Raw genomic sequence first — 26,984 nt, forward strand, 5'->3', positions numbered from 1 at the left:
CCTCTTGTGCTTTAACAGGAATTTGCCTCCTTTAGTTCCTAGTAATATTAGCGTGTCTGTTTAATGATGTCTTGCAGGCACGCTGTCCGTGACATTGCCAAGATAAAAGCAGGCATAGAACTGCAGACTGAACTAAAAATATTAAATCACACGGAAACCAATTATCCAGGTAAACTAGCCTTTCCTCTATATTTTAAGAGTGTGTGTGTTTTCTTCTCAAGGTAGCAATAAAAATAATAGAAGACCAAAAGCTTTACTGGTAGTAATGGATATAAACGAAATAAAGTGCATTTGTTATCACATTTTGATGCCCAGATAAATAATCGAATGACCAAATAAAAACCAGCCTCCAGAAAGACCCCCCAACGTCTACATTTTAAAGAGCCAATACTAACATGAGATATATTTTCTTCCAGTTCTTCTACTCTTTCCAAGGCAGCGTTCTTGGTTTCCGCATCTTCAAGTAAAGCTCCCACATCAAACACGTTGTCCAGGTAAGCTTGAATCTGCACCTGCAGCTTATCGCTTTCTGTGTGTTTCAGTTTCTGGAAGATCAAAATAGGGCAGGGGGCACAGCATCATTTAGCACCGCTAAATACGTCAGGTTTTCCACCACCGTCCCATGTTGCTAAAATGGTTGATTTCATTGTTATTAATAAAAGCAATATATATGCAGGCCTGGGTTCAGGTAAGCCTTAGTTGAAAATAAACTATGGTTTAACGTGAAAGAGCAGCAAATGTAAGACAGAGTTGTTACACCTGGCCTTTGGCTTGGAATCAAATTGATCCCCTCCCCCTCTTCCTTTTTCTTTTCTCCTTCTGTGATGGAACTCCTATTTGGGGACTTCCCTGGCTTTTTCCTGGCCCATGGAGGACCAGTCTGGATAGTTGGCCTTGGTGAAGACTTGACATTTTCATCCCCCAAAAAGTTTTTGATTTGGGTTCCTACTGAAATGAGGCTGCATTTTAATGTCGTATTTTAATCTTGTTTTTAAGTTGTATTTCAATCAATTGTTTTTATACCGGTGTTAGCCGCCCTGAGCCCGGTCTTGGCTGGGGAGGGCGGGGTATAAATAAAATTTAATAATAATAAGTTAATAAAAAATGGGTGCACAGTGCTCCAAAGTCTCTGCTTCACACCTCCACCATTCCTGCTGTTGTCGTGCCAGGGTAAGTAACAAACCATGAACAGAAGCTTGTCATGGTGTGCTCTTTCTCCCTCCTCCAATGCCCATTCATTCTGCTGGATAACAAGGTTAATCATGCACATCTTGTTCAGTTGTGGACTTTAAATGCATAATATTGGCAATGTGATCTACTCCAAATCGCCATCAACCCTCCCCCCTCCCTCAAAAAAGCAATTTGTTTGAGTTACTTTTAAAAACATCCATCACATTATTCACCGTGACTTAAAAGGGGCTCTGTGTAAGGAACTTTAAGAGCACTGCTGTTATGGCATTTCCATACCAGCAAAAGTGTTTTTCTTGTTGAACTGAACTTACCAGCGGGGAGGGCTTGTTAGCCTAAGGTTGAATGAAAATAACTCAAAAGGGTTAGCTTGGGATGGTGAGTAAGTGAGTGTTTAAATGCGAAAAATAGTCCCCATGCTGCACTGTACCACCAGGAGAAGCATATTATATGGAACATAAAGTATTGTTGTCAGAATACATGAAAGAAGCTCTTGACTATGTTATACGATGGAACAAAGCCAAAAAGCAGCAAGAACAGCTGAATTCTAAGCAACACAAAAAAAATCTGTCTCCATGTTAAAAGTTCCTAATAATAGAGCACCATGGGAAGAGAGGAATGAAAAACACTTCAAGATGGAGAAATAGGACACAAGAACTTAACTGTAATTGGTACCCACAAATTCATAGCAGGTACGAGAGGAAAAAAGTAATAAAAAGATATTCCTTTTGCTGTATAAGCCCAACCAAAGCCCATTGATTTATATTAAGAGGCCAGTATTATTTTATAATTTATATAACAGCATCAGTGCAAACGTTCAGACAATGTGACTACAATACATCAAGCCTAGACTTCATTCTATAGGAAGCAATTTAACCAACACAGCATTACATATCAGCTGCAGCTCTCATATTGGCTTTTCAAACCCAATTATGGACATCCCCATTTCTGAGATGAAAAGGAACTGGCTAGTTATTTTGGGACTCTTAAGCTCCAGCTCTAAGCCACATGACTGGACACTCCCTACTCCCGGATCAGAATTACGTGCTGCACGTGGTGAACATCACTGGAAGAAAAAAACATGTTTTTGTAGATCACAGTTCAACCTGCCTTAGGGGGGTTGGCTGCAATGAGTAGATTAAGAAAACCCAGGGCTTTTTTCCCCCAGCTGGAACTCACTGGAACTGAGTTCCGGCACCTCTCAGATGGACGCCAATGCCATTATGAGAGAACAAGGGAGGTGTTCATGGAGAGTTCTGGCACCTCTTTTTCTAGAAAAATAGCACTGAGAAAACCAATTGTCCTTCTAAACAATTAAGCTGTCCCATTATAAAGTCTATGGATTCTAGGGGGTGGGTCCTAACTCTGTAATGAAGTGCGGGCTTTGTATGCACAGGTCCCAGGTTCAATCCCTGGTGTCTGAAACCCCGAAGTGCCAGTGCTAATCTGTGCAGACAATACTGAGCTAGATGAAATACTGGGTCTTGATACACTTCTCTATGGAAGGCAGAGAAAGACACACACACCTCCATCTGAAATTCCAGGCCAGCAGAGCGACTGGTGAGTCATTGCTAGTTAGTGCAAACATTTACAGACCTAGATGGACCAAATAACTGACTTGGGTCATATAAGGCAGCTTCCTATGTTAAGCGCTAAAAATGTGTGCAAAACTCAAGGAAGATAAGGGATGCGGGTGCAGAGAGAGGAATGGGTAACGACATAACAAAGCAGAAATTAGCAATGTTATAGTGACACTGGAGTGGGAGATTTCAAGTGTGCAACTGAAGTTTCTTCTTCCTCTTGACAGCAGTTTCTCACTTACGCCCATGTCATCCTTTGCTTCTTCTATCTCCACAATTGTGGTTAATTCACGGCTGCCAAGAAGGCAACCACTGTATGATTCCTGCAACTGAACCACAGGGTTGCAGAAGGAATAGAATCCTCAAAAGTCAGCACAGTTTTGGCCTGAGCGGTGTATGTCGCTCTGCTTCTCAAAAGAATGAGAAGAAAGTGGGGAGCAGGAGAAGTCGGGGGAGCAGAGAGAGCGTTGAGCTGCTGGGACTCCTGAAATGGATCCAGTTGTCTCAGCAGTTAGGTCAGCGCAGTGGAGGTGCATTGTAGCAGGAGCATTCCATTGGCGCAAAGGTCACCGCACCAGAAGTGTGCACAGTATCTGGCTTCATTCAGATTTTCTTGGCATTGCAAGCGGGTGGTCACTGTGCATAAAATGCAGCGTTCTACTAACCCCTTCTGACTTCTTCCAGGTTTGTGGCTGGCTTTTACTGGGGGCCGGTTGCAGCCTCAAAAGTTCACCAAGCAAAAAAAACAGCAGCACAAGGCACCGGTCGACAGAAACTAGTGAGAGAATTTGGTCCTTTTTCTGAAGACTTGGGGCAGTCAAGGAACAAATTGATATAAGGAGCCCGTGACACTGACGTTTGCAGCTGGAGCATGAATTTAGCTCATTGAGCACTAAAGGCAGAATGGACATTTCTAAGGAAAGACTGGCATGGGAAACATTGGTCAAACGGGGTGGGCTACCTTTTGGGGACCGAGAGCTGCACTCCATTTGTGGGGAAAGTATAAAATACTGGAAAAGTATTTCCAGTCCATGGGAAAATATAAGATATACTTCAGAACAGTCAGGGGTGACCCCTAAGGGAGGAGGGTAGGTGGGTAAAACTGAGAAACATTCATTTTTCCCCTTGCATAAAGACCTCAAGCAGTGGATCAGGGTGTATTGACGGTGGTTGATTATTCATTGGATTGTCTTTGTGAGAAACTTTTTAGTTTAGAATGGCTAATGTCTGGCAATTGTTCTTGTTGTTTTAAAAAAGGAAAGCAAAAGCAAAGAACTCCCTATGGCTCTTTTTAACACAGAAAGTAACAATGAATTCTCAGCATAATCATAGCGAAGTACAAAACAAGCCAAAACAGGCAGTACTCACATCTAGGTATTCATCCAGGCCTAGCTTAGTAAATTCATACTGAAGGTGAACTCTGAAATTCATGTCCTCTACTGAGTGAACCACTATGTTGATGAACTGCATACACGCCACCTGTAAAACAAGAACCATCAAAAAATGGAAACTGGTAGTGCTAACCCTTCATTTTGCACAGGGACAAATCATGTGCAGCAATGTTTGCTGCCTTGTGTGCAACCCAGATGTCTTAAGACCATCTCAAGATTATACCTGACAATTTGTGGGAGGTGGGGAACGAATTATACTTGACAAAATAGAAATAAAGTTTTCTGAGTAAGAAGCATGCGTCTTGAAGAAGAGATGTCCTACAACATGTCTACTCAGAAGTAAATCCCACTGACTGAATTCATTGGGCTCACTCCCAACAGGAAAAAGAGTACACTGCAAACTTAAGCTCTTCTTTAATGGCGATTCCTCTCACCAATTATTGCGTATGTCGTGCCTAGAATGGTGTGCATTTCAGAATGGGAACTGTAATCAGACAAATTTGGTACTGTATGCGGAACGCAGCACTTTGAACATTTCAAGAGGTCTGGCCTAAACACATTCAGTGAACTGGGACAGGGATAGGGAGAGTAGCGTTAACACAAACAAAAAGCAGAAGACTGAAAAGAAGTCAGCCATTAGAAGTCACCCATTAGAAGTCCTTTTCCCTGCTTCCTGGATAGATAGATGATAGACAGACAGACAGATAGATAGACAGATAGATAGATGATAGATAGATAGATAGATAGATAGATGACAGATGATAGAGCTATAGCAGTGGAAATATAAACATTATCTGATCCAAATGTGGTGGAATGGTTTCAGACACTAATTCACAAAGGTATGACCAAGTTTTAAAGTTTCCATCATTAATATCTCTACTTCTCTCCCTTCATTCCAGCTACAAATCCAAAATCTGATTGATACAAACCAGCGTTGCAAGAACAATTTATTTGGGCTGAATAAATGGATGCTCTGACACTCATTTCCACATGAATGAGGCACATATTTAAGGATCATGAGCTATAGTTTACTGAAGCAAAATATCTGGATCATTTTAAAATGGCACTTCACATACTAACAGTGTCTAGGAATGCCTTTTCAATTTTTTTTTTCATTCCAGAAAGCTTTTTTGGGGGGGGAGGGGGGTTCCCATTCTTCTGCCCAAGTGTCATGTCAAGTTAAAGGTCAGCAGCTTAGAGTGATCATTCTGTTTACATCGGGTCTCAGTTGCTCAAGTTTCAAGAAGTGCTGTGGAGCCTTGCTTGAACCTTTTTTACACTGTTACGACAAATATAGCTTCTGTTCTGCTAATAAGCAACCAGCAAATACAAGGAACAGAAATGGTTCCCCCAAGGCAGACGGGCTCAGAAACCAGTCATGGAAGGTCACCAGAGACTGGTTCTTTTCCTCCTCAACCTAGTTCCTCTCCCAAACCTCTTGAAACACATGTCCCACAGGTGGTTTCCAGCGACATGCAGATCTTGTTAAACACCAGATGGCAACAGACATAGCTGATCTGTTTGCCCATGTGCCATTAATTCTCAAGTGGCTCCTTCTGCATAATTATTTCATTTTATGTCATTGGGAGAAGGTGGGGGCTTAATGTAAATGACCCAAAACTTTATTCACAATGAAAAAAAAATTTGACTCCCAGATGTAACACAAAAGCAGATCTCAAAAGTGCACTCTAAGGAGAAATGCTTCTTAAAATGCTTCTTGCTGTTTTGCAAAAGGCAGACAGTTTATACTGCCCTAAGACAGGGAAAGGTTTAGTAACCAGTTCTGCTTGAAGCACCTACAGTCGAGGTTCAGCTGGGACTAATTTAACTGGTCAGATCTCATTGTCCCCAGCCTTTCAACAACTCCTGAAAAGGGGAGGATGGTGAAGAGCAAGCTTCCTCAACCTCGGCCCTCCAGATGTTTTTGGCCTACAACTCCCATGATACCTAGCTAGCAGCACCAGTAGTCAGGGATGATGGGAATTGTAGTCTCAAAACATCTGGAGGGCTGAGGTTGAGGAAGCCTGGTGAAGAGCTTCTTCCCAGAGCAACTGCACTGCATCTCACAGTGAACCCTCTCTCTCAAAACCAGTGATCCCTGCCTGTCTATGTATTGCTTTCTATTGTGCTGAATCTTTTACCATCAGTGCCTATCAGAATGGGATGTTCTTTGATTTGTTTCTCTGGAGTCTCTGCCACGCAGTGGTACCAGATGCCCACTGGGATTGGTAGGCTGGGAGACAGGCTGACCAACACCAGGTGGAGCCAGAGACAAAGGCAGATGAAGCCAACTAACTCTAGGTTTGTTTCCATCCTCCTCTGAGTTTCATAAAGGAGTTCAGACAAAGGAGGAAAAAGCTGGCAGCCAGTGTCCCGGACTGGTTGTAAGTAAGGAAGAGGAGGCAGGAGGGGGTTGGCAGAGTGTGATCTGAGGATGTTGGGGCAGGGTCCCATTCACTCTAATGGATGAGCCTCCAGTGTTGTACCCAGGCCCTACCATTGCTTATCTCCTTCCTTTCAAGCCCAATCTTGGAGGAAATGCAATCGTTCAAAATCCCTGGCATCCACAGAGATCTCTGCAGGGAGCTTCTGCCAGTCAGTGCAGCCAAACCAGAGCTAGATGGATCAGCTGACTTACTGCAAGACCACTTCCGATGTTCCCCTCCATCCTCTTCACTGAAACTAACCACTTGTGCTCACTGTCTGAACTTGTGGGCTTTATTCATGACAAAAAGAGCCCTGTGGCTGGTGAGTCAACTAGACGTCGCCACTTTCTCCTCCTTGCAGATGATCAGTCTGTTAGCTGCCCAAAAAAGTTAAAAATATTCTACAGTGGGGTTTTTTAAAATCTCTTACTTCCCTTTTGCAAGCAGCTTACATGGTTTATAAAGGCACGCTATATCATATGACCATGCATGAAAAGGGTACTTGAGTTAGTACAACAGTCTATCATGAGTCTTGTGGAGAAGGGGGGGGTGGAGAAGAGGGGGCTGGAGGAGTTCAACCCGGGGGAAGCCACCTCTTTTGAGGGAAGTACTTAGGGATAAATCTGACAGCAAGCCAGCCCTGCCGTCTCCACCTACTTGGGACCACCAGGTCTCCCCATTTGGCCTTAGAGTTTGATTGACCAAGCCATGCCATCCTGCCCCTGCAACTGATGATGTCAGATGCAGGGAGGAAAAGACAAAGCTGAGCCAAAGGGGATTTGCATAGCACTCTGGAAGCCCCGACAATCAGTTGGTTGTCAGGGCCTGTGCACTACACACAACACTTGGCAAGTGACAATCAGCTGACCATCCGCACAGGCACCTGGTGTCATTGTGATTAACAGGTGGAAAGCCCCGTCCACCTGTCAAACATGGCTCACAGGGGAATAGACTCTCCAGGTTCAGGTGCAATAAACCTCTGAATGCCAGCTGGAAGAGGATATGAAGTCAGGAAGGACTGCTGGTATTCAGTGTTAGTGGACTTTTCAGAAGCATCTGGGTGGCCAATGTGGAAAGTAGGGTGCTGGACTAGGTGATGCAACTAATCTTGCATTCTTAATTTATACAAGGGCTGGTTCACATACTCTCTTTTGCTTTGGAACACTGATGAAGGGATCCTTGCTCAGTGATGGTCAGCGCAGGAGATTAGAGAGGATTCTAGGACAAACGTGCCTTGCTCCCTTGCACACACATGCTCCTTCCTTGTGAGAAAGAGGAGTGGCTTCTGCTGCCAAACACCAGCCTTTCCTTATTAGTAACATCTAGAATTTTTAAAGTATTGCATTGCCTAAATGATCCAAAGTTGGTCTTCTCACACCAGAGAATACCTTTTCAAAGTGCTAAACCCTGGTGCCTTCATATAAATTTCTATGTGGTAACAGAGCACAGATGGGTTCAGTGACCAAACCTATCTTGTGGCCTTTTAATTTCATGCTGGAACATATAGTTCACTTGCGCTGTCTGTTCTCAGTGTCTATTTTCTCTCTCAGTAAAAGGGGATGTGGGGATCAGTGACTAAACTAGGAACAAGGAAACTGGTAAAATGGAAGTGGAACATTTGTCTGTAGAACAGGAAGAGGAATAGCATGCCACTTCCCCATCTATGCTTTGGTTCATGAGGCATAAGCATGCTGTAGACTGCAAATATTTACTTCATTTCCCCTCTCAGTTAACACTGCTCCTTACTTTAAAATAAGCCTTCCCAGACCATGGCAGTATCACTTTGACTTTTTAAGTTGGGGTAATCAACATGGTGCTTTCCACAACTTGTGGACTACAAGTCCCATCAGTCACAGTAAGCACAGCCAATGGGAAGCGATGACAGGCACTGTAGTTCATCAACATCTGGATGAACATATTGGCTACCCCTGGCTTACGCACTTTTTCTGAATCCTAAAATTTTCAAAACTGCAGCCTAGGACCGATAACTGGAGCCAATCAAGCTTTCCCATTAGGAAACACAGCAAAGAAACACAGAGGTCACCAAGGAAGTATATCCTATGATTAAGTAGAAAGGAGTGTGTTGCATGCAGCACTTCTTGGGGAGCAATGAAACAACTCCTATTGCTCATGCCTATTGCATTTCCCACACTGTCTTTGCCTTGCAGCCCCGTTGTTCATGGCCTTAGAAATGAGGGTTAGCATTGCAAGGGGGTCCATAAGCTTGGGTCCTCTGAATGGTGCTTACAGAACAGGCTTTCCCTTCTGTTCTACCCACTGCAGCCCTCCCAAAAGGTGATCATGAGGTGCAGGAGACTCTCATGGATGGAGTGGAATGTGATGCTGCAAAGGACTGCTCATGCTGAATACTTATGCATCCAAACCATATTCGTTTTGTCTTTGTTAATCTGGGTGAAGCTGAAAACCTCTTTTTTCTCTTTAGGTAGGCCCACTCCAGAAAGTTTTGAAACCCCCAATTTATATGCAAAATATACACTTAAAAGTAAACAATAACAATGATCCAAAGTAACATAAGGTGACACATACAACACTCACCATGAAATCTATATTGTTATCTTCATTTCGAAAATGTTCCATCAGCTTCTCAAACCTCTGCTTTTCCCCACAAACCTGGAAAGGAATTGCAGAGAGGTTCCGTTATACATCTGTACACTAGAGGGAGTGCTAAAAACACCGCTGAATACCTCTTGACATGTAGCGTGCAAAATAAATGGGAGTTCTGAACTAGTCAAGTAGATATTCTGATACCACATATCCAGAATACTGCAGTCAGAAGTAGTGTCTGGGCAGAAATTGCTGAAATGTCCGTGAAAATCCAGACATATGGCAACCCAGTGTCGCCTTTGGCGATTTTCCTTTAAAATAAGTCAAAAACGTTTGTTTTCTTTTGCGATGTTGCCAAAAACAGCTCAACAACTTTGCCCAAAAAATGTTCAACAACTTTTCTCTCCGGATTTTCACTGTTGTGAAATATGGCAACCTTAACCACTATAAGCTTCTAAAATACAAAAGCACATGGAAAATCACTATTTAATTTAACTGGGGTGGGGTCATGTTTAGTAACCAAATTTGGCACCTCTTTTATTTGCTCTTGCATCTACAAAGGCAAGTTAATCCTCATAATAGCAACTTTCTCATTGCTTTGCTCCTTTGGGTTTTAACAACACCTTAACACAGAGAAATTAAACCACTGAAACTATGACAGGGAAACTGTTCACCAGTATAATTATAACAGGTTAGGTTGCTGCGAAAGGTATAGAAGCAGTAAAAAAAAAAGTTGGTAAACCTAATGAAAAGCTTTGCCATTAGCATAAGCTCATTATGACCATTGATCTTGCTACAGCATGTATTATTTGTGTGATACAAAACGAACAGCATGTAGGCCTAGACTTACTTAGGATCCTTCAATCATGTCCTATTAAAATAATAACTGACGATGTCAGAGTCAATCATATTGTTAATACTACAGCAGGTGTGGAGACCATTGGACCCTCCAAATACTGCTGAACTACAGCTCCCATTAACCCTGGCAATTGATCAGGCTTGCTAGCGGTGTTGGAAGTTAGAGTTGACCAGCATCTACAGGACAAAACTTTTCCCATTCCTGCACTACAGAGGAAGCAGAGCTTAGAGCACAATCATGGTGAAGGCCCTAAGAACTGAGGCAGGAGGGGTCTTCTGCGTTAGACCAGGGTTTTCTTTTTTTCAGCTGGAGCTCACAGGAGCTCTGATCAGGTGGACAACTGTGGCTCATCTCAGTCACTGCTAGGGATTTCTGGTGGTGGCACGGAAATTCTCTACACAATCAGGGCAATCCATCTGGCAAGCTGCTCTAAACATTGCAGAACATTTGCCAATTGGCAACTGGAACAGGCGGATCAAGCCCTGGGACTCTACTGAACTTTTGAGTTAAGTGAAAATGCGAGAATAAGACACAGAATTCAATTCAGAATGAACTCCTTAAGGCAGGGGAATCAGGAGGCAACCATGAATATGATCTAACTTTTAATATGCTTATGTGTTTAAACCTTCAAGTCACACTCTCTTAATTGTTCTGCTTTCTTTCTTTTTCTCCCACTACTCAGAGGTCACAATGACTTCTTTTTCTTCTTAGTACAATGGTCTAGTGTAATCAACCCATTTCACTCCAGGGTAGTACTATTTTGGGAGGGTGTTTCTTCCAGACTGGCATTGCGAGCTTACAGATTGTTGGGGGAACAAAAGATCAGTTTTCTTGCAAGTTTCTGTTTAAGTAAATGGTTGTTTAATGTTTACTGGGCTGAAAATACTTTGGAATAAAAATAATACACACACCAAGAGGGCTAACATCATTTGCAGATTACATCTCCAGGCAAAGACGATTGGCTCATGTTTTCCAACACGTCCTGCTGTTACTTATAAAATTAAATAGCTGAATTGACCAGTAAGAATGAAGCTGGCTTCTTATTTGCAATAAAATTCTCCTCCTGAGTTATGATACATAAATTTGAACCTCTATTAATCTCTGTAAGAGTCTGGGGTTCAACAGTGGACCCTGCAGGAGGGAAAGTAATGAAAAATAAACAGCCACAGTTCACTTGCCAAGCACTGATCCTCAAGCTCACTAAAAAGTAATAATAACAACAATGACAATAAATCCTTCACAGCTTTCTATCACAGGCCCAAAATTCTGATGCCATAACACTGCATTTACTTGTTGGTAAGCCCCATTGATTTCAATGGATTTTTTTCTCCAAGTGAGCATATTTAGAATTCTAGCCTCGGCCAGAATAACCAAGGAACATGATGAGGTACATTTTCACCAGTCCTTTCAATCACAGGTTTTAAAAAAGCATGTTTAACACCATCACTGGTTGTTGTTTTTTGGAAAAGAATTCAGCCCTATGAAGCCCCAATCCAGGGCCACATTCTTGATTTGTGTTGGCATTGATCTGGTTTCCCGACCATAAATACTCCCTTCCATCTGCACTTTGGGGGCAAATAAGAGTGCAGACATTGCTTTCTGTATGGCTGCTTTTCCTCCCAAATAAAAGTGGCAGAATTAAGCATGCCCCTTCTACAAGTAGAGCTCTCTTCAAGCTTTCAAGGCAATTTGTGAGACTGCATTAGGCTGGTCGACAACAGGGCCTTCTCGGTAGCAGTTCCCCATTTACAGAAAGCCCTCCCCTAGAGAGATGAGCCTGTCTGCCTTTAGTATTAACATTCAGGAGGAATTTAAAAGCATCCCTGCTTATCCAGGCATTTGATGTCTGGAAGATACTGTTCCTGGTAATCTGGAAATCATTTGCTGTTTAGGATATCTGGATGCTTTTAAATGTTTTCAAACATTAAAAAAATTAATTAAAATTTAATTGTGTTATTTTGCGTTTTTGTTGTTTGCCACCCTGGGCTCCTTCGGGAGGACAGGTGAGATATAACATGATAAGCAAACAAACCAACTTGGAAGGGGGGGGAGAGAGTGTTAAGTCTGAAATATGACTGTCGGACAATTTATTGCATGATGGATGGTAGCTACAATTCATTTCTTATAAATAAAACCAAATTTGATCCCATATAACACCAAGAGAGAAATACAGCCTCCCTTAAACTGAAGAGAATGCTAACAATCCCGACTCATCCATCCATTTATATTGTATAGCTGCTCTTCAGAAGAGTTGTTCTGTACAAAATAATAATGATAAAAATTAAATTAAAAAAATGAAGATCAACCCATACTCCAGTTTTAATGTAACTGCAATATATCTGTAAACTTGGTATCCCAGGATGTTTTAGAGGCTGGATTAAACTAGATTAAACTACTGGAACCAGCTCCATATGTCTGCCTGACTTCCTGTCCCATTTAGCTGCTCGTAAATATCAGATAACAGACCTTCATATATCATTTTAATGCAGTGCAGAGGAACTTTCTTTTGACACACAGTGGCCAAACAATGTGCTGGGATTGTAATGAACGTCATTTATTAAGCCTGGAACTGGGGGAAAGAGCATGCTGGTATTCAAACTGGATGAAGCATAGCTCTTCTCAAGGACAACTAAGGCTGCAATCCTAATTCCACTCCCCTGGGAGTAAGACCCATTGAATGCAGTGCGAATAATGTCTGTGTAGATAAGGTGAGGATTACACTAAAATGAAAGAACAGTATAGGAAACAAGAGCAGACAAAACAGAAAGCACAAAAAATCCCTTTAGTGCCAAAGGCTCTTCTATATCCTTTGAAACAGGTGAATCATTATTTTTATATGAACCACGACAGCTCGGTTCTCAGATGCATTCCAAAAGGAATGTATTCCTTATGCACTGCTGCCTAAACTTAGCAAAAACCAAGTGTGTGTGTGTGTGTGTGTGTGTGTGTGTGTGTGTGTGTGTGTCTATCTTAAAAATGAGCTGGTACATGGAAATATGCTGCAGATTCAAGCCTTTGTCACAATTCGCTAATGAGATCACAGGAGGTCCTTCTGCCCCGAATGGAAACAACAAATGGCAGCAGAGAAGAACTCTAATCTCTCTCGCACATTCGCCTCTTATGCCTCCTCCCCACAGCATTCAGGCACAGCCTCAAACACCTACCTCCTTTCCACTTACCAATTCATATATTCCCTACCTAGCTCAGACCTTTCTGTCCCACAAAAGGGAATGAGCAGCTTCTGTCTTCATTCTTAAAAGGCAATTTGACAGGAGCTTGTCACAGAGTACTCCCTCCTTAGACTGAAGACTCTAGCTTACCCTCCATTTTTGAAATGATCCTGGATTGAGTGAAAAGTGTGTGTGTGTGTGTGTGTGAAGTTTGACCTGCATTTATGACTTTAACTTTTTTTTTTTTAGCCGCTGTTTTAACAGTCTTAAACTTAACTTGGCTCTGACTTTAATAGTTGGTTTTACTGTTCTGCCCATTCAAAATCATTGCCTATTACTATACCCTATAATAACTACACACTATAATTATTTAGTGCATTTATACTCTCATTTGCATGCAGTTCTGGGAACCCTTCGAGTTCGAAGAGAGGGATAAAAATGGAGGAAATAAATTTTAAATGTGTATTTCTTGGATGGATGCAAGAGAGCTGGGGAAGCATCCTGCTCTGTCAGCAGCTGCTCAAGTTCAGTCACAGTTCCACTGGACATCATGCTGTTTAATGTTTTCGTGTGTATTCTCCAGGTATTTCCATTTCTTACTCCAAAAGCACTGGGGGGGGGGCTTCTACTCACACTACTACATCCCTCATGCTTCTCTGTGACTCCTCAGCCATCTATGGACCAGTCAATGTCCTACTACTATCTCCATAGAGGGCTTCCAAGTTCACAATTCTACAGGAAATTTAATAATAAAATGGTAAAGTATATGTTTCACAATGTTACCTGCTAATTAGGTTGATCTACTTAGACCTGGGATGGGGAACCTGGGGCCCTCCAGATGTTTCTGGACTACAGACCCCCAAATTAAAAGAAAATAACTCAATGGGCTAAAAATATGTGGATTTTATATACAAAACAGCCCAATGTGTTTTGGCCAATTATCATTTAACTGGCGACAGCTAATGTGAATGGGAGAGATATTTACCAGAGAACTCTGTGGGCTGTTTTTGTCAATTTGACCTCTGAAGGTTTTTAAACAACAGTGGGGCAAAACATGTTGGCTTGTTTTGAAAATAAAATCCCTACCAGTGAAGGAAGTGAGGCAAAATAAGGGAGAGGGACAGGGAGGTGGAAAGAAAGGAGGGGGAGGGAGAGGGAGGGAGAAGTGGATTTTATTTGAAGGTTGGAGAAATAGATAAGACTGCTTAGAGTCATGGAATTGTAGGGTCTGGCTCAGTTGGAGCAGGGTGCTGATAATGGCCAAGGTTGCAAGTTAGATCACCGTATGGGACAGCTGCATAATCCTGCATTGCAGGGGGTTGTGAGCCAATGTTATGTATTATAGGCCCAAAATGCGAAACCTGTGCTCCTTCACACTCCCTCCTTTATAGTCGCTTTTAATCATTTGTCCTGTTATCTTTTAAAGTTATGTATGATATAATCACCTTCTAACTACCAGTTTTTATCCCTTACTTGTTTTAAATCTTAAGTGTTCAGTTTATCTGTAAGTTTTCTGTGACCAAAATAAAAGCTTGATGCTGATACTATGTATTATGAACCACGGCGATCTGACATTAATTAGGATCCTGCTTCTAGATTCAGTGTGAACTAGTGTCACAAACTAATTTGCACATGGAGGCTAATGTTCACCACACTAGAAGCGGCGTGAGATAAGCATGCTGAAATGTGTCCCCACGATGCACATGTATGAACAGCTACATTAGTCTCAGGCTGGGCCTCATGAAATAAAGATGAGCCGCTGAGCTCCGGCAGACCTTATCCAAAGCAGCTGTGCAAGGCACATGGCAATCTCTGATGAAACAAGAGCAACCTACCTCTTTAAAATTATCAAAGGCAGACAAAATGATTTCGTGCCCTCCTCTTACAAGACAAACTGCTGCCAACAGTTCTAAGACCAGCGCCTTTGTTCTGTGCAAAGGAAGGAAGAGAGAAATCAATTAGAGCAATGTGATGACTCAGCTTTCGCAAGATGGATGTGACGGCATCTGAGAATAATATTTCCTTTAATATTCAGCTGCTGCTTCAAAAGAATGACCCTGCTATTAGCTTCAAGCAAGATGTTGCAAATGCTCAGTACCTCTGCGGGTCATAGAGTTGTTTGTGTCAAGTTAAGCGATGGCAACTTTAGATTAAAGCAAACCAGCTGAAGGAGGAATTAATCAGGGACTGTAGCATATGCAAATGAGGGGTTTCTCGCAGAGCAACTTCAAGCAGGAAAAACTAATCATCGCCACACACAAAATTTCCAACACAAAAGAGGAGCCTTTTACCTGGGATTCTTGTTGTTCAGGCTTAGTGCAATTTCGTTAACAGCATGGGGGTGCGACATGACCATATTGAACCCATACTAAAATAGAAATTGGAAATAAGAGTTCAGTGTTTGGAATGCATTATTATCTTTATTAAAAATCTGCAAACCTGGGCAACTTCACTCATTTCTTGATAGTGAGCACAAGTTTGCTACTGAATGTAACTGAATTAAACTGGGAATTAGAGCCAATCCAGGCTTTTCGGCAAGTGTATCTATATGATGTTTGCACATTAGGGTTGCCATATTTTGAGAAGCAAAAAAGAGGACACTATGACGACACTCATTTTAAATACCCCTACTATAGGAGGGCTATAGAGACTGTGATATATTGCTGAGGGGGGCAGAAGAAGAGAAGAGGAAAGCAAGTCTTTAACCACCAGTTAAGTCTATGTCTCATCCAGAAAGTATAGCCAGAGATATTTTGGCAAATTTTAAAAATCTACCCGGAAAGAAATTTTACCCTGAAAAAGAGGACTTGTCATGGAAAAAGAGGACACATGGCAACCCTATACATCTAAATACGACAGACCACAAGATTCAGTCTGAATTCTGATTTGGTGTTTAGAAAGCAACCCACCTTAATCCAAAGCAGTTTGTAGGTTGTCCAATTCAGCTCAGGATCAATCCAAGTCTGCTTTGTTTCCCCCTACCAATTGACTATTAATACTACCAAGAATGAATCCTGACTGTGTCAGGAATTACTGCCAACTTTTTTACTCAATTTCAGTTGCAGAATGCTTGGTTGATCTGCCAAAAATGTACCATGTTTTATATTACTATGTCATACTCCTAGTAGGCCCAATTAAATCAATGGACATGAAAAACCTACGTCTATTTATTTCAGTCTACTATGAGTATGACTTAGAGACAGGCCTTTAATAATTTTCAGTAGTGGGAGTCACAGGGATAACCACTATTTTTGCTTTCTCTCCATAGCTTTCAGTTATAGTGCTTTACATAATATTTTGTGCCCACATGACTCAGCCAACTACATTTTTATAAGCATGGACACTTGCTTCCTTTACTGAGGAAAGGAACACAATCCATCCCATTGAAATAAGTTTCCAAAAGAACTGGTTACCTGGTAATTCATGATGGCACGTAAACACATGATGCAGACATGGACATCATCCTTTTTACTCACTAATCTTGAATTTTTAAGTGTTCTTCTGCTTGGTAAGGTGTTATACCTGCAAAGAGAAGATATTTGGCTATTAACAAAAACTGATTTTCCATCCGTTCTCTGCCATCACCTGTGAAGATACGCAAGCAGTCTCATTATTAATAATGACAACAACACAACAAAATAATAACAGCAGCAGCATTTCAGTCTTGCATCAGTGTTTCAGTTGCTGCAAAATGTTCGTATTAGTGTCATGAACAAACTAACAAAGTTAGCTTCATATCATACCATGGAATCATAGTTGGAACGGTTAGAAGACATTTCAGTAGAACTGTTAGCTGGTGCATTATACAACAGATCTGGATTCAGTTGCATTATTTTTATTCAGTTGTGTGACAAACTCAACACCCTTTATGCTATGAGAAAAGTATTGGAATACAGTAATTCCCAGTATTTCTGCATCCTCTTGAGCACCTGTCCTTCTACCTTTTCTGAGGTTAATAGATGCACTAAGAAAACCGACATCTTTGCAACAACAAGCAAAGATGTGCTAGTTTAGCAGCTGTTTACATTGTGATTACAACCTGGCACCTGTCAGGTCTTGGCACTCCGTCAATGCATGATGTCTGGAGTAATCACTTAATCACTGCTGTGGTACTTTAGGTCCTAGCAAAGCCATACATTCTTTCCGAATAAACTCTCTAGCTGTCAGTTTCTTGCCAAGTGTCACTCATCCAAAGAGCTACATGTTGCATGAAAGGCAGGGAATATTAACACCGATGTTCTTTGGCTTCATCTTGTATCTGCCTACACAACTGAGTTCCATACAAACATATTCAACACTTTAACAGGGATTTTCTCGAGCTGCACAGAGAGCAAACCTACATGTACACTGAAAATCCACAGCAGATTCTCCCCGAGACTGTAGCTTCAACCTCCACCACACTAGAAATTCAGCACCCGATTCAGTTTTACAGTGTTTCTGCAGACTTTGCTCACATATCTTCAGAGCAATGCTAACCCCTGATCTGTGACGGTGGAAAGAAAAGCACACCCTGCCCACCAGCAGTGTTGCTGCTGACAGAAGTTGTCATAAGTCATGGGTAGGCAAACTAAGGCCCGGGGGCCAGATCCGGCCCAATCGCCTTCTAAATCCAGCCTGTGGATGGTCCAGGAATCAGCATGTTCTTACATGAGTAGAATGTGTCCTTTTATGTAAAATGCATCTCTGGGTTATTTGTGGGGCATAGGAATTCATTCATATTTTTTTTCAAAATATAGTCCGGCTCCCCACAAAGTCTGAGGGACAGTGGACCGGCCCCCTGCTGAAAAAGTTTGCTGACCCTTGTCGTAAGTCCTCGAAAACACAGTGTTACATGGCGGGGCAGGAGCAGCCACAAATCTGCTGGATAAAAAGCCACCCCATTTCCTACTAAGGGTTTAATCCGGGCCCCTCTGCTTCACTAGCCTGGAGTTGGAACCACAAGACAGTGGAGAACTACCACCACCTCCACCCACATTCCACCATGGCCAGCAGGGCTGCAGAGTTGGCAAGAAACCCCCTGCCACCACCCCTAGTTAGCACTGCACTCTTTCAAGCATATATTCATGACTTTCTTTTTAAAATGGAGAAAGATAAACAAAAGCTGAGATTCTCAAGAACCTGGGTTTGGTGCCCACTAGCTTACTGTGGTTTTCCTGCACTCACTCAGCCCTGCATGTAAAATTCTATCAGCTCTCCATTCATCCCCCCACCCCATAAAGCTCTGTGCTAAAGCAGAGCCTCCTTCTAAAGGTCCTGTAATAATAAGTTTACACAGAACATATCGGCTGCCATGGTTGGTTGGATGGTTAAGCTTAGAAGTGCTATTACATACTTGGATTCTACAGAAACACACACACACACACACACACACACACACACACACGTTGGACCCAGGCCCAGTTCTTCCATGGCCTCCATTTACTTATTTAATATTCATGGGAAACTATTTTCATTAGTCAAGTTACAACAGCACTCTGCATTTAAAAAACAACAACTACCATCATCTAACAAACTCCAATGCAGCTCATTATCCCACAATGCATTAGGAAAAATATACTTTTATTAACATGTTTTATCTACAGTATCATTTTAACATGCGGATATAAATGTTCATAGATTAGGTGCTTTTTAATAACCTGCTCCTTCTAATTGCCAAATAAAACAACCTAGCACTATTCAACCTAGCCAAATAAAAGCTAATTATTCTAAAATTGTTTTAGCTGTTGCTTTTAATGGCCATCTTACTAAATCATCCTAGCGTAATTTAACTGGGGCTGAAATACTACACAAGGAGCAAGTCTTGTTGAAGTATATGAAGCCAAAATATATAGGTCTGGATGCAATTACCATGATGTCTGCATTTAAACTGAAAACCTTACTTACCAGTATGAAAGAAACAGACATTCAATATTCCCGAGCTTCATGTTAATAGAGAAAATGTTTCCATTTGTTCTATACCAACTCTCTGCCAGGTCTCATTGGCAGTTACCATCATGTGATAATTAAATTCGATATGAGAACATCACAGCCTTTGTTCTCACTGGATATTCTCATAAGCAAGCATGCCAGTCCATCAAAGACAGCTGGTGCCTCAGAACAACATATTTTGGGGAAAATTCATATCCTATACCATTTATTGAACACTGAATCTGAAACTTTGGAAGGAGGGATAATTCAGGACCACACCTACACCACTGTTCTGAGAGCTTTCACAGGGTGAGATCCCTGTTTGGAGACAATTTTCTCCAAACATGTATCTCTGACTCAAATGTCAATCAATAAATCAGGGCATTGTACATTAGATATTACTTAAATTTGCAATGAACAGAAATAACAAACAATTGATATCTCCCTCTGACACAAAATAAATAAATGTAGCTGTATACTCTCTGTTGAGCATAAATAGTCGAGTAAAAAAGACCTGTGTACATTCATGAAAAATATATATTTCTGATAGGTGGAAAGATGAAATAAAATATTATCTTGTGCTGTGCAGCAGGCCTTGCAAAGATCTGTTCCTCACTGCTCATATATGCTTCATCGTGGCAGCACATGATATATGTTATTTCAGCTCTAATGTCAACTGTCTAAGCTAGTTTATGCTACAGTTTGGAAAAGCTATTTTAAAAAGTGCATTACTGCCATAATTTCCAATGTTCATATAACTACCCATTTTTATTAGCCACCCTCTTCTACTAAAATATTATCATAAATGGAACCAGGAACAGCTACTTAAAAAATGGAATGCTATTAAAGAACATATGAGTTGGGACTCTGCAGTGTAACTCCCTTCAGGCCAGCTCTCAGACTGAGCATGTAAATACGGGGCAAAGCTCATTTTGCTTTCTGGACTCAAGTGCACCACTTCTAAGGTTATCTAAAAGATTGTGCTCTCCCATGCAAGCCTGTCTGGGTTGTAAGAACTCTGAGAGAGCCCCTTCTTTCTGTTCCATCAACACCTGAAGTGTTTGGGTAGGAATTTGATAGGTGGTCTTCTCATTGATTGCCCTCAAACTCTGGATCTCCTTGCCAAGGAAGGCCCTTCTAGTCCTGAGGTGACTTGAGGACAACATTCACCCTTGGGCCAATCCTCCAAGGCCAGATACCAGTGGTGGGTGCAACCACACCACCCTCTTGCATACACCCAGACATAGAACACAAAGAGACATCTGTCTGGTCAGCTGAGGAGGAGAGGCTATTGTCTTCTTCCCATTCATCATCTGGGGCACTCTGCCCCTAACCCCCCTACACTCCTATTAAGAAAAAAGTCACTGTGTGTAATCCAGGTTTCCAGAATGGAAAATTAACACCAATTTCTGTTGGTGAAATGAGTATTCTGGGCTGAATACCAGGCAAGAGTCATTACAGCTGGCAAATCTACAGCCAAGCTGAAGGGACACTTATTTAAGGGCCTCTGTTAATAAGGAAACACTTTACATTAACCAGCTACAGGAGTGGAAGAGACTGAAAATTCCTAATCTGGATGTTTATTTCTCAGTGCTATGACCAATGTGGAATGTGTGTGGATATTCCCTGAAGTTATCCATTTCAATTATTACATTAATTGGCAGAGGGCCTTCTCGGTAGTGGCGCCCGCCCTGTGGAACACCCTCCCATCAGCTGTCAAAGAGACATTTAGAAGACATCTGAAGGCAGCCCTGTTTAGGGAAGTTTTTGATGTGTGACATTTTAATGTATTTTTAATCTTTGTTGGAAGCTGCCCAGAGTGGATGGGGAAACCCAGCCAGATGGGTGGGGTAAAAATAAGTTGTTGTTGTTGTTGTTGTTGTCATAGATGCTAAGATTAAGATAAACTTAAGTAAGGTCATCAAAGGAAATTTTCACTTCCATTCTCTCCACTGCAGCCCCTATCCCCATATTCTCAGAAAGTCTCTCCAGAGGATCAGTGGCCCTCCTGAACAAATCTGGGATGGGGTGAAGGGAGCTGTTGGAGAAGACGACAAGGGCCCAAGCTTGGGTGTGCCTCCATTCAATTTTGGACAATTCCCCACTCCAACTTCCACTAGCAACCCCTTGTGCAGTATCCCACATTGTTCAGGACCCCACACCCAACTCTTAGAAGAGGCTGCAGAGAGAGAAGGGGTAAGACACATTCCTTCTGTGAACTTCATTAACATGTCACCGTATGTATCTCAGGTTGCAAGCCATATCAGCACATTAGGTTCCTCTATCTCAGCAGTTGAGAAACAAGTGGGGATTGTTTCTGACACTTTGTGGATAAAGATCCATAGCCCAGAAACATATATATATTAAGGAGAATAGAAAACAGAACGTTGCTCTTGATCTTTGCTTATGCGGCATGACTTAGCCTCAAGTTTATTGCTTTGACAATGGCTGTAAGATGTGGGCATATTTTTGGTGCTTTTCAACTGTCAGCAGATATCAGAGCTTTAGTATGTATCTCTATCTTCAGCATTCCCTCTATTTTGTTTGCTTTATAGTGGCAGAAAACACTGGTACCCAGTGGAGACATTTCACTTAAAGGAGGTCTTGACATCACACACACACACACACACACACACACACACACACACACACCCCAACTGAATCTAGGGTGGGTGAGATTATGCCCCCTTGTCTTTCACTGCTTTCTTTTCATTTCTTGCTACCAAATGTTAGGGCAAAGAAAAGCTCTTAGACGAGCTGCTGATTTTCATTTTTCTTCTGCTGCAAGTCAGAGATGATGCCTCTGATAATATATTTATTTTAGTAATTAATATCACATGTTTCCCTTTTTGCCCTTCACTTGTGCTTTTTTCTTTCTCTCCTTCAAAGGCACATTCTAAAGCTAGAGAAGCCTTGGGGGTGGGAAGAAATCCACCCTGTCCATATTTCTCTAGCTTTAGAGGTTTTCTTACTTCCAGAGAATGAGCTGCAAAGCACCCAGGTCAAAGCTCACCAGGGCCATAGATTTTTAGGCAATTCCACTTTCAGCCTCAGTGCACACTACTGCGATCCCGAAAATTTATATTGTTGTATGGGTAATGCCAATGAAGCACTTTCAAAAGTCTTAAAAACGCTATAGAACATGTAGCTATTATATTAGGACTGATGAAAACAGCACATTTTGTTGTTGTTGAGAAATAGCTGTTGCTTCTCTACATGAAGAGGGGAGTTCATAGTAGCCTCTTTCCCCCGCCTCACACCTTTGCGAACATGCATGTACAGAGGTATTAGACAGCGTGAACCATCTTTCCCATTTTGAGCTTTTCAGCACAACTGCTCAAATGCTCACGATGAGGGATTCGATCCAGACATAACAATGCTAAACCACAGAAATCAATGGGACTTAAAACAGTCTTGATTAAGTGAAACCCTGTTGCTTTAATAGGCCTACTCCATCCACTCCACCATTTTCAGCAAATGATTTTGCAGGGACTTAACACACTGGGGAATGTGGAAGCAGAGCCCTGCTGGAGAGAGGAAAACTTTGCTGTGGAAGGATGGCTGGCCTCCTTTTCACCTAAATTGCCAGCTGTGTTGGCAACAACGAAAAACAGAAAACGAATGCTCATTCAGAAGCAGCAGCAACCTCTGGGGAGCAGTGGTAGGGCACAGAGGGCGTGTTGCCTTCAATAATTTGATCAACAGACATTAGGCAAGAGGTGCTTCTGAAATTCTATACAGCAAGAAATAAATGTGCTTCCCCAAGTAGAAAAATACCGCACTTTGGTTGCTCAGAAATTACAGATTTGGTGCAACAAAAGTGCTGCCTTGGAAGTAGACCCACAGGGAGTGCAGAACAAAAAGGGAAGCAATTAATACATTGTTGACGCCTCCGCTGCTTTTCTGCCTCTGCAGTGAGGTTGTGAACGTTACAGCACAAATGTGGAAGGTGTGGGTGATACAGTGCAGTCCTATGCATGTTAAACATTTGTCTCGTATGAAGACGGTACACTAGAGTCAACTGCACAGAGACCTTTTTTTTTTTTTTTTGGTAGTCCATAATAAAGATCACTTGAGACAGTGGGTTGCTTTGAAAAACACATTAGCTTTGAAAAGAGGCTCCCTAACAACTACACATACCTGAGGAAGGAATATCTGGGAAGGTGTGATTTACAATTCCTTTTGGGACTTCAGCCAGATTAGAATGCTGGAGATGGCCTGAACTAGGCTAGCAAACCAGAAACAAATCTTTGGGAACATTTAAAAAATAAAACAAAACGTTCCCCTTGATGGCGGTGACATGGGCCTCAGAAGAGGCCAAAGCGAAAGCCTTAAAATTCCATACTAAGAAAACTAATATATGATGGAATACTAGCCAATAAAAGCTGAAAGACAACAGTGTACATTTTGTGGTTTATTTATAACTAACCACAAGCTACGGGGAATTCCTACTTTAAATTCCTGTCTTATTTTTTAAAATCAACCACCACCACCACTGCTGCCAACACACACACAAATACAGAAGTAAGTATCAGCATATTAGATATAATGAGATTATCCACATCTCAGACACTGAAAGTTCCTCTAGCTGGAACCATTCATGAATGACATGTGGTCCACCTTCATTATAACACATGGCAAGCAGTGCAAGGGAGCCTGCTGCCATGTACCAGTCAGCTTTTAAAATTCTATTTTCTGGGCATAGCTTTTACACCCACGACTTACGATATTTTCCGGCTTGAAGCCTCACCAGCAGAGTGTAAACTGAAGCCACTCCAGAGGCAGTTGTGTGAAAAGCAGCTCTGGCGGCGTTTGAACTGAAGTTGTTCAGGCAGACAAACCATTCTGATGGCATTTTGAGGCATGGATGAGCATGGAGGAGAAAAGGAGAACAAGGCAAGTGAGGAAGAAGAAGAAGAAAATGATGCCATAGGGAAGGGAAAGGAAAGCACAGGAGAAGCCGTTGACACAGAGCGAAGAGAAGGTGTATACAATGTGGGCGGCGCATATGAAAAAGGAGATGGAGAGGAGGAGAGAAAGAAAATGTAAGCAATGTGTAATGCACACCTGTATTTTTGCTACAACTATCTTCCAATGGGGTTTCAAGGAAGAACACGACCAAAATCCATCTACTACTGATTTATGAAGTTTTAAAGCCCTGCTTTCTTAAATGGATCTACAGTGTACAAACTGTGCAAGAACTGCTGCTGCATAGCTGTTCCTGGGTATCACCCTATAAGCAATTGCCTTGCCCCTTGAAAGCATTAAAATTATTTGGCCCACTGAAGACGTTTTTGATATTACCTTCTCTCTTCCACTTTTTCCAGATCAAAAACTAGCCCTAACAATTTGATCTTCCTTCTCTGCACTCTTCATTCCAGTTGCATGGATCTCTTTTGCAAATTATCAGTCCTCTGATTCTCTCCAAGCTTCTGATGCCTGAATCAATGGCATGGGCTAAATCTGTTCTAAGTCCGCTGATGCAGCCTGACTGTTTAATGTCAAAGTTCCAAGAAAAGGAGTGAAAGAGGCTGCATAAAATTCTAAATTCTAAATCCTTAGTGATTTGAAAGCTTCTTTACTTTTGATGTCAGCCAGCAATATTCAAAAAGGAGCAGTGAACTTAAAGCAATTTGATATTTACTATCAATAGCCACCTTAAGACGGATACTTGCATTGAATAAAAAACAGGCTGCATTTGAGGTAAATCGTTAGGGAAATTAGCTTGTGCATGAGCAGTTCCTGCTGATCAGGCATTCACTACTTCCAAGAAAAGCAACTATGCAATAGTGGCATAGTTTTTCCATACTGATATTTCTACATGGTATTAGAGGGAATAGTAAGTACTAAGGGAAATAGTACTAGAGGGAATATCCCACCACAGATAGATACTAAGCAAGAGATACTACATGATAACCACAGAAGAATAAGCAGCGATGAAGAAGCTGTTTCAGAGGAGCTGAACTAGGGACCTTGAGCAGATCTCGGCCTACTTGGTGGTGGCCCTCAGCAATGCCTCGCCTTGACCTTGCGTTGCGCTGACACCAGCAGCAGCAGCTCCCCAAAAGCAAAGAGCATAGGCATAGGGAGAGTTGTTTAAGAGAGCGCTAAAAGAGAGAGAGCTTCTAGGGCACTAGTTGGATGGGAGGAAAGGGAAAAGGAAGATGAAATGGATGGTGGGCTGACAGACTGATTCCTCAAGTGTGAGGGAAGGAAGAGAACGAAGGGGAAGGAGACGAGAAGTGCCTGAGGCTGCTTCTCTGCAGTCTAGTCCTTCTGCTCTGCACTCATGCCCAAACAGTCCTCCTTTCTTTCCACCCACTATCCTGTTGAGCCAGAGAGCTTCTCTTCTCCCTTCTGAGTGGAAAAGGCCATAGGGAGTGTTGTAGGAAATGAGAAAGAACAAAGAGGTTCCATTTAAATAAATAACAAATTGGAAGGGCCATCTACCATTAAACAGAGTAACATAGCCACTTCATGAAACAGATTCAGAATGTCATGAAAGGGTAGCAAACTGGTAGTTATTCAATTTATTACTGTTCTTATTTTTACTACCAAGGACGGAGAGAGGTGCTTCCAAGATTTTCTGCCTCAGGAGTCAAAATAAATTGACTGGTTTTAGATACTGTTGGGAGGATCCACCTAATGGGCTTCCCCTCCTCCCCCTCCTCCATATAGTAAATATCACAAGTAATGGGTTTGTCATGTAATAGTTCAAAGATCTTGCCAGCCTTGGTCAAATTAGTTCTGAGTATTTATTTATTCTTTGGTATATCCATGCCAGAGGGTAGTAAGAGCTCTCCAAAAGGCTGTTTGTTTTAGAAATGTAACCAGATGACTCTTCAATGTGGAAGAACTCTACAGGTGTCTACTCTGAAGGAAGCCTCATTGAGTTAAGCAGGAACGTGCTAAGTGGGTATGGGACAACAGCCTTATCGCTCCGTTAATTTCACAACACCAATAAAAAAGCACTCCTAGGGGCATGCTAATTATTAGCCAAGCAATCACCTGCAAAATAAAAAAAACACCACACGCAAACTACAAACTTGGCTCACAACAATATAAATAATTAGCTTCCTCAGATAATTTTTAATTTAATTAAGCACAGCCAGTGAAGTTTGGCTAAGTAGTCGTCAAAATATGTAAACTGTATAATGAGGATTGGTGTCAATCTCAAAATATGTAATATTCAACTGAATTCTCTCCTGCATGAAGCCGCCATCTTGTTCCCTGGAGCCGCCTTGCTTTCTTACCGTAGAGTAGAATGTCTGCTAGAGCGGGTAATGCTATTGCCAACGGGAGAGGGGAGGTTACTTCCTCGATGGAGGTCTTCAATGGATCGACTCCAAGGCTTAGATTTATCCATTGAGTTTTCCATGTTGTTTTCCAAGCTTTCAAAGTCAAATCTAAACGGAAATGAACATTTCAATGCAGGTTTGCAAAACACAAAAACAGAAAAGAGAAAGTAAGCAAGAAGAGAGAGATGTAGACAACTTTTTCCTTCCTGCTGCTGAACATCTGCAGATTTACTCTGTCCCAGCTGATTACAGTCAACAATACAGTGACAGAGCGCACTGTAACATATTTCCCCTTGAGCTAAAAACAGAGTGCTAGTTACACGTACATTTCACAGTAAATTTGGATCTTGAGAAACAGGGAGAGGGCCATCGTGCAGATAGAACTGAGAAAGAATCTTACAACCTTATCCAGATTTTCTAACTTCAAAACTGCTGGATTTGTTGGAGGAAAACAAGTCTCCAGGGCTCTCTTCATTTTTATTTTATTTATTTTTTAAAAAAATCAATTAGCTTTGCTTTCTAATTTAGTTTCAAATCTATCCCTATATAATGGCCAAGACCAAACTCCAAACATATGCAATGCATTTAATGTAATCATTT

The 26,984-nt window shown here is 41.7% G+C and overlaps 2 protein-coding genes across 10 annotated transcripts in view; one reads left to right on the forward strand and one right to left on the reverse strand.

Moving 5' to 3' along the window:
* Nucleotides 1–4,044, forward strand: part of PRPF40A (pre-mRNA processing factor 40 homolog A) — a gene marked incomplete at its 5' end in the record, with an annotated part of 66,244 nt that extends 62,200 nt beyond the window's left edge. Inside the window, one exon of the mRNA XM_083578851.1 lies at nucleotides 78–4,044. The remainder of the gene's footprint in view (nucleotides 1–77) is intronic.
* The window catches only part of FMNL2 (formin like 2), a 192,425-nt gene that overhangs the window by 30,184 nt on the left and 135,257 nt on the right, over nucleotides 1–26,984 (reverse strand). For all 9 annotated transcript variants that reach the window (XM_083578765.1, XM_083578768.1, XM_083578767.1 and 6 more), the window contains exons 6-12: nucleotides 26,340–26,492; nucleotides 16,593–16,701; nucleotides 15,471–15,547; nucleotides 15,015–15,108; nucleotides 9,142–9,216; nucleotides 4,137–4,247; nucleotides 396–545 (exon numbers count right to left, since the gene is read on the reverse strand). In XM_083578765.1, coding sequence (XP_083434891.1) covers nucleotides 396–545; nucleotides 4,137–4,247; nucleotides 9,142–9,216; nucleotides 15,015–15,108; nucleotides 15,471–15,547; nucleotides 16,593–16,701; nucleotides 26,340–26,492 — 769 coding nt within the window. The remainder of the gene's footprint in view (nucleotides 1–395; nucleotides 546–4,136; nucleotides 4,248–9,141; nucleotides 9,217–15,014; nucleotides 15,109–15,470; nucleotides 15,548–16,592; nucleotides 16,702–26,339; nucleotides 26,493–26,984) is intronic.

The sequence above is a fragment of the Podarcis filfolensis genome, assembly GCF_964270895.1.
Source record: "Podarcis filfolensis genome assembly, chromosome: 1".
NCBI lineage: Eukaryota > Metazoa > Chordata > Lepidosauria > Squamata > Lacertidae > Podarcis > Podarcis filfolensis.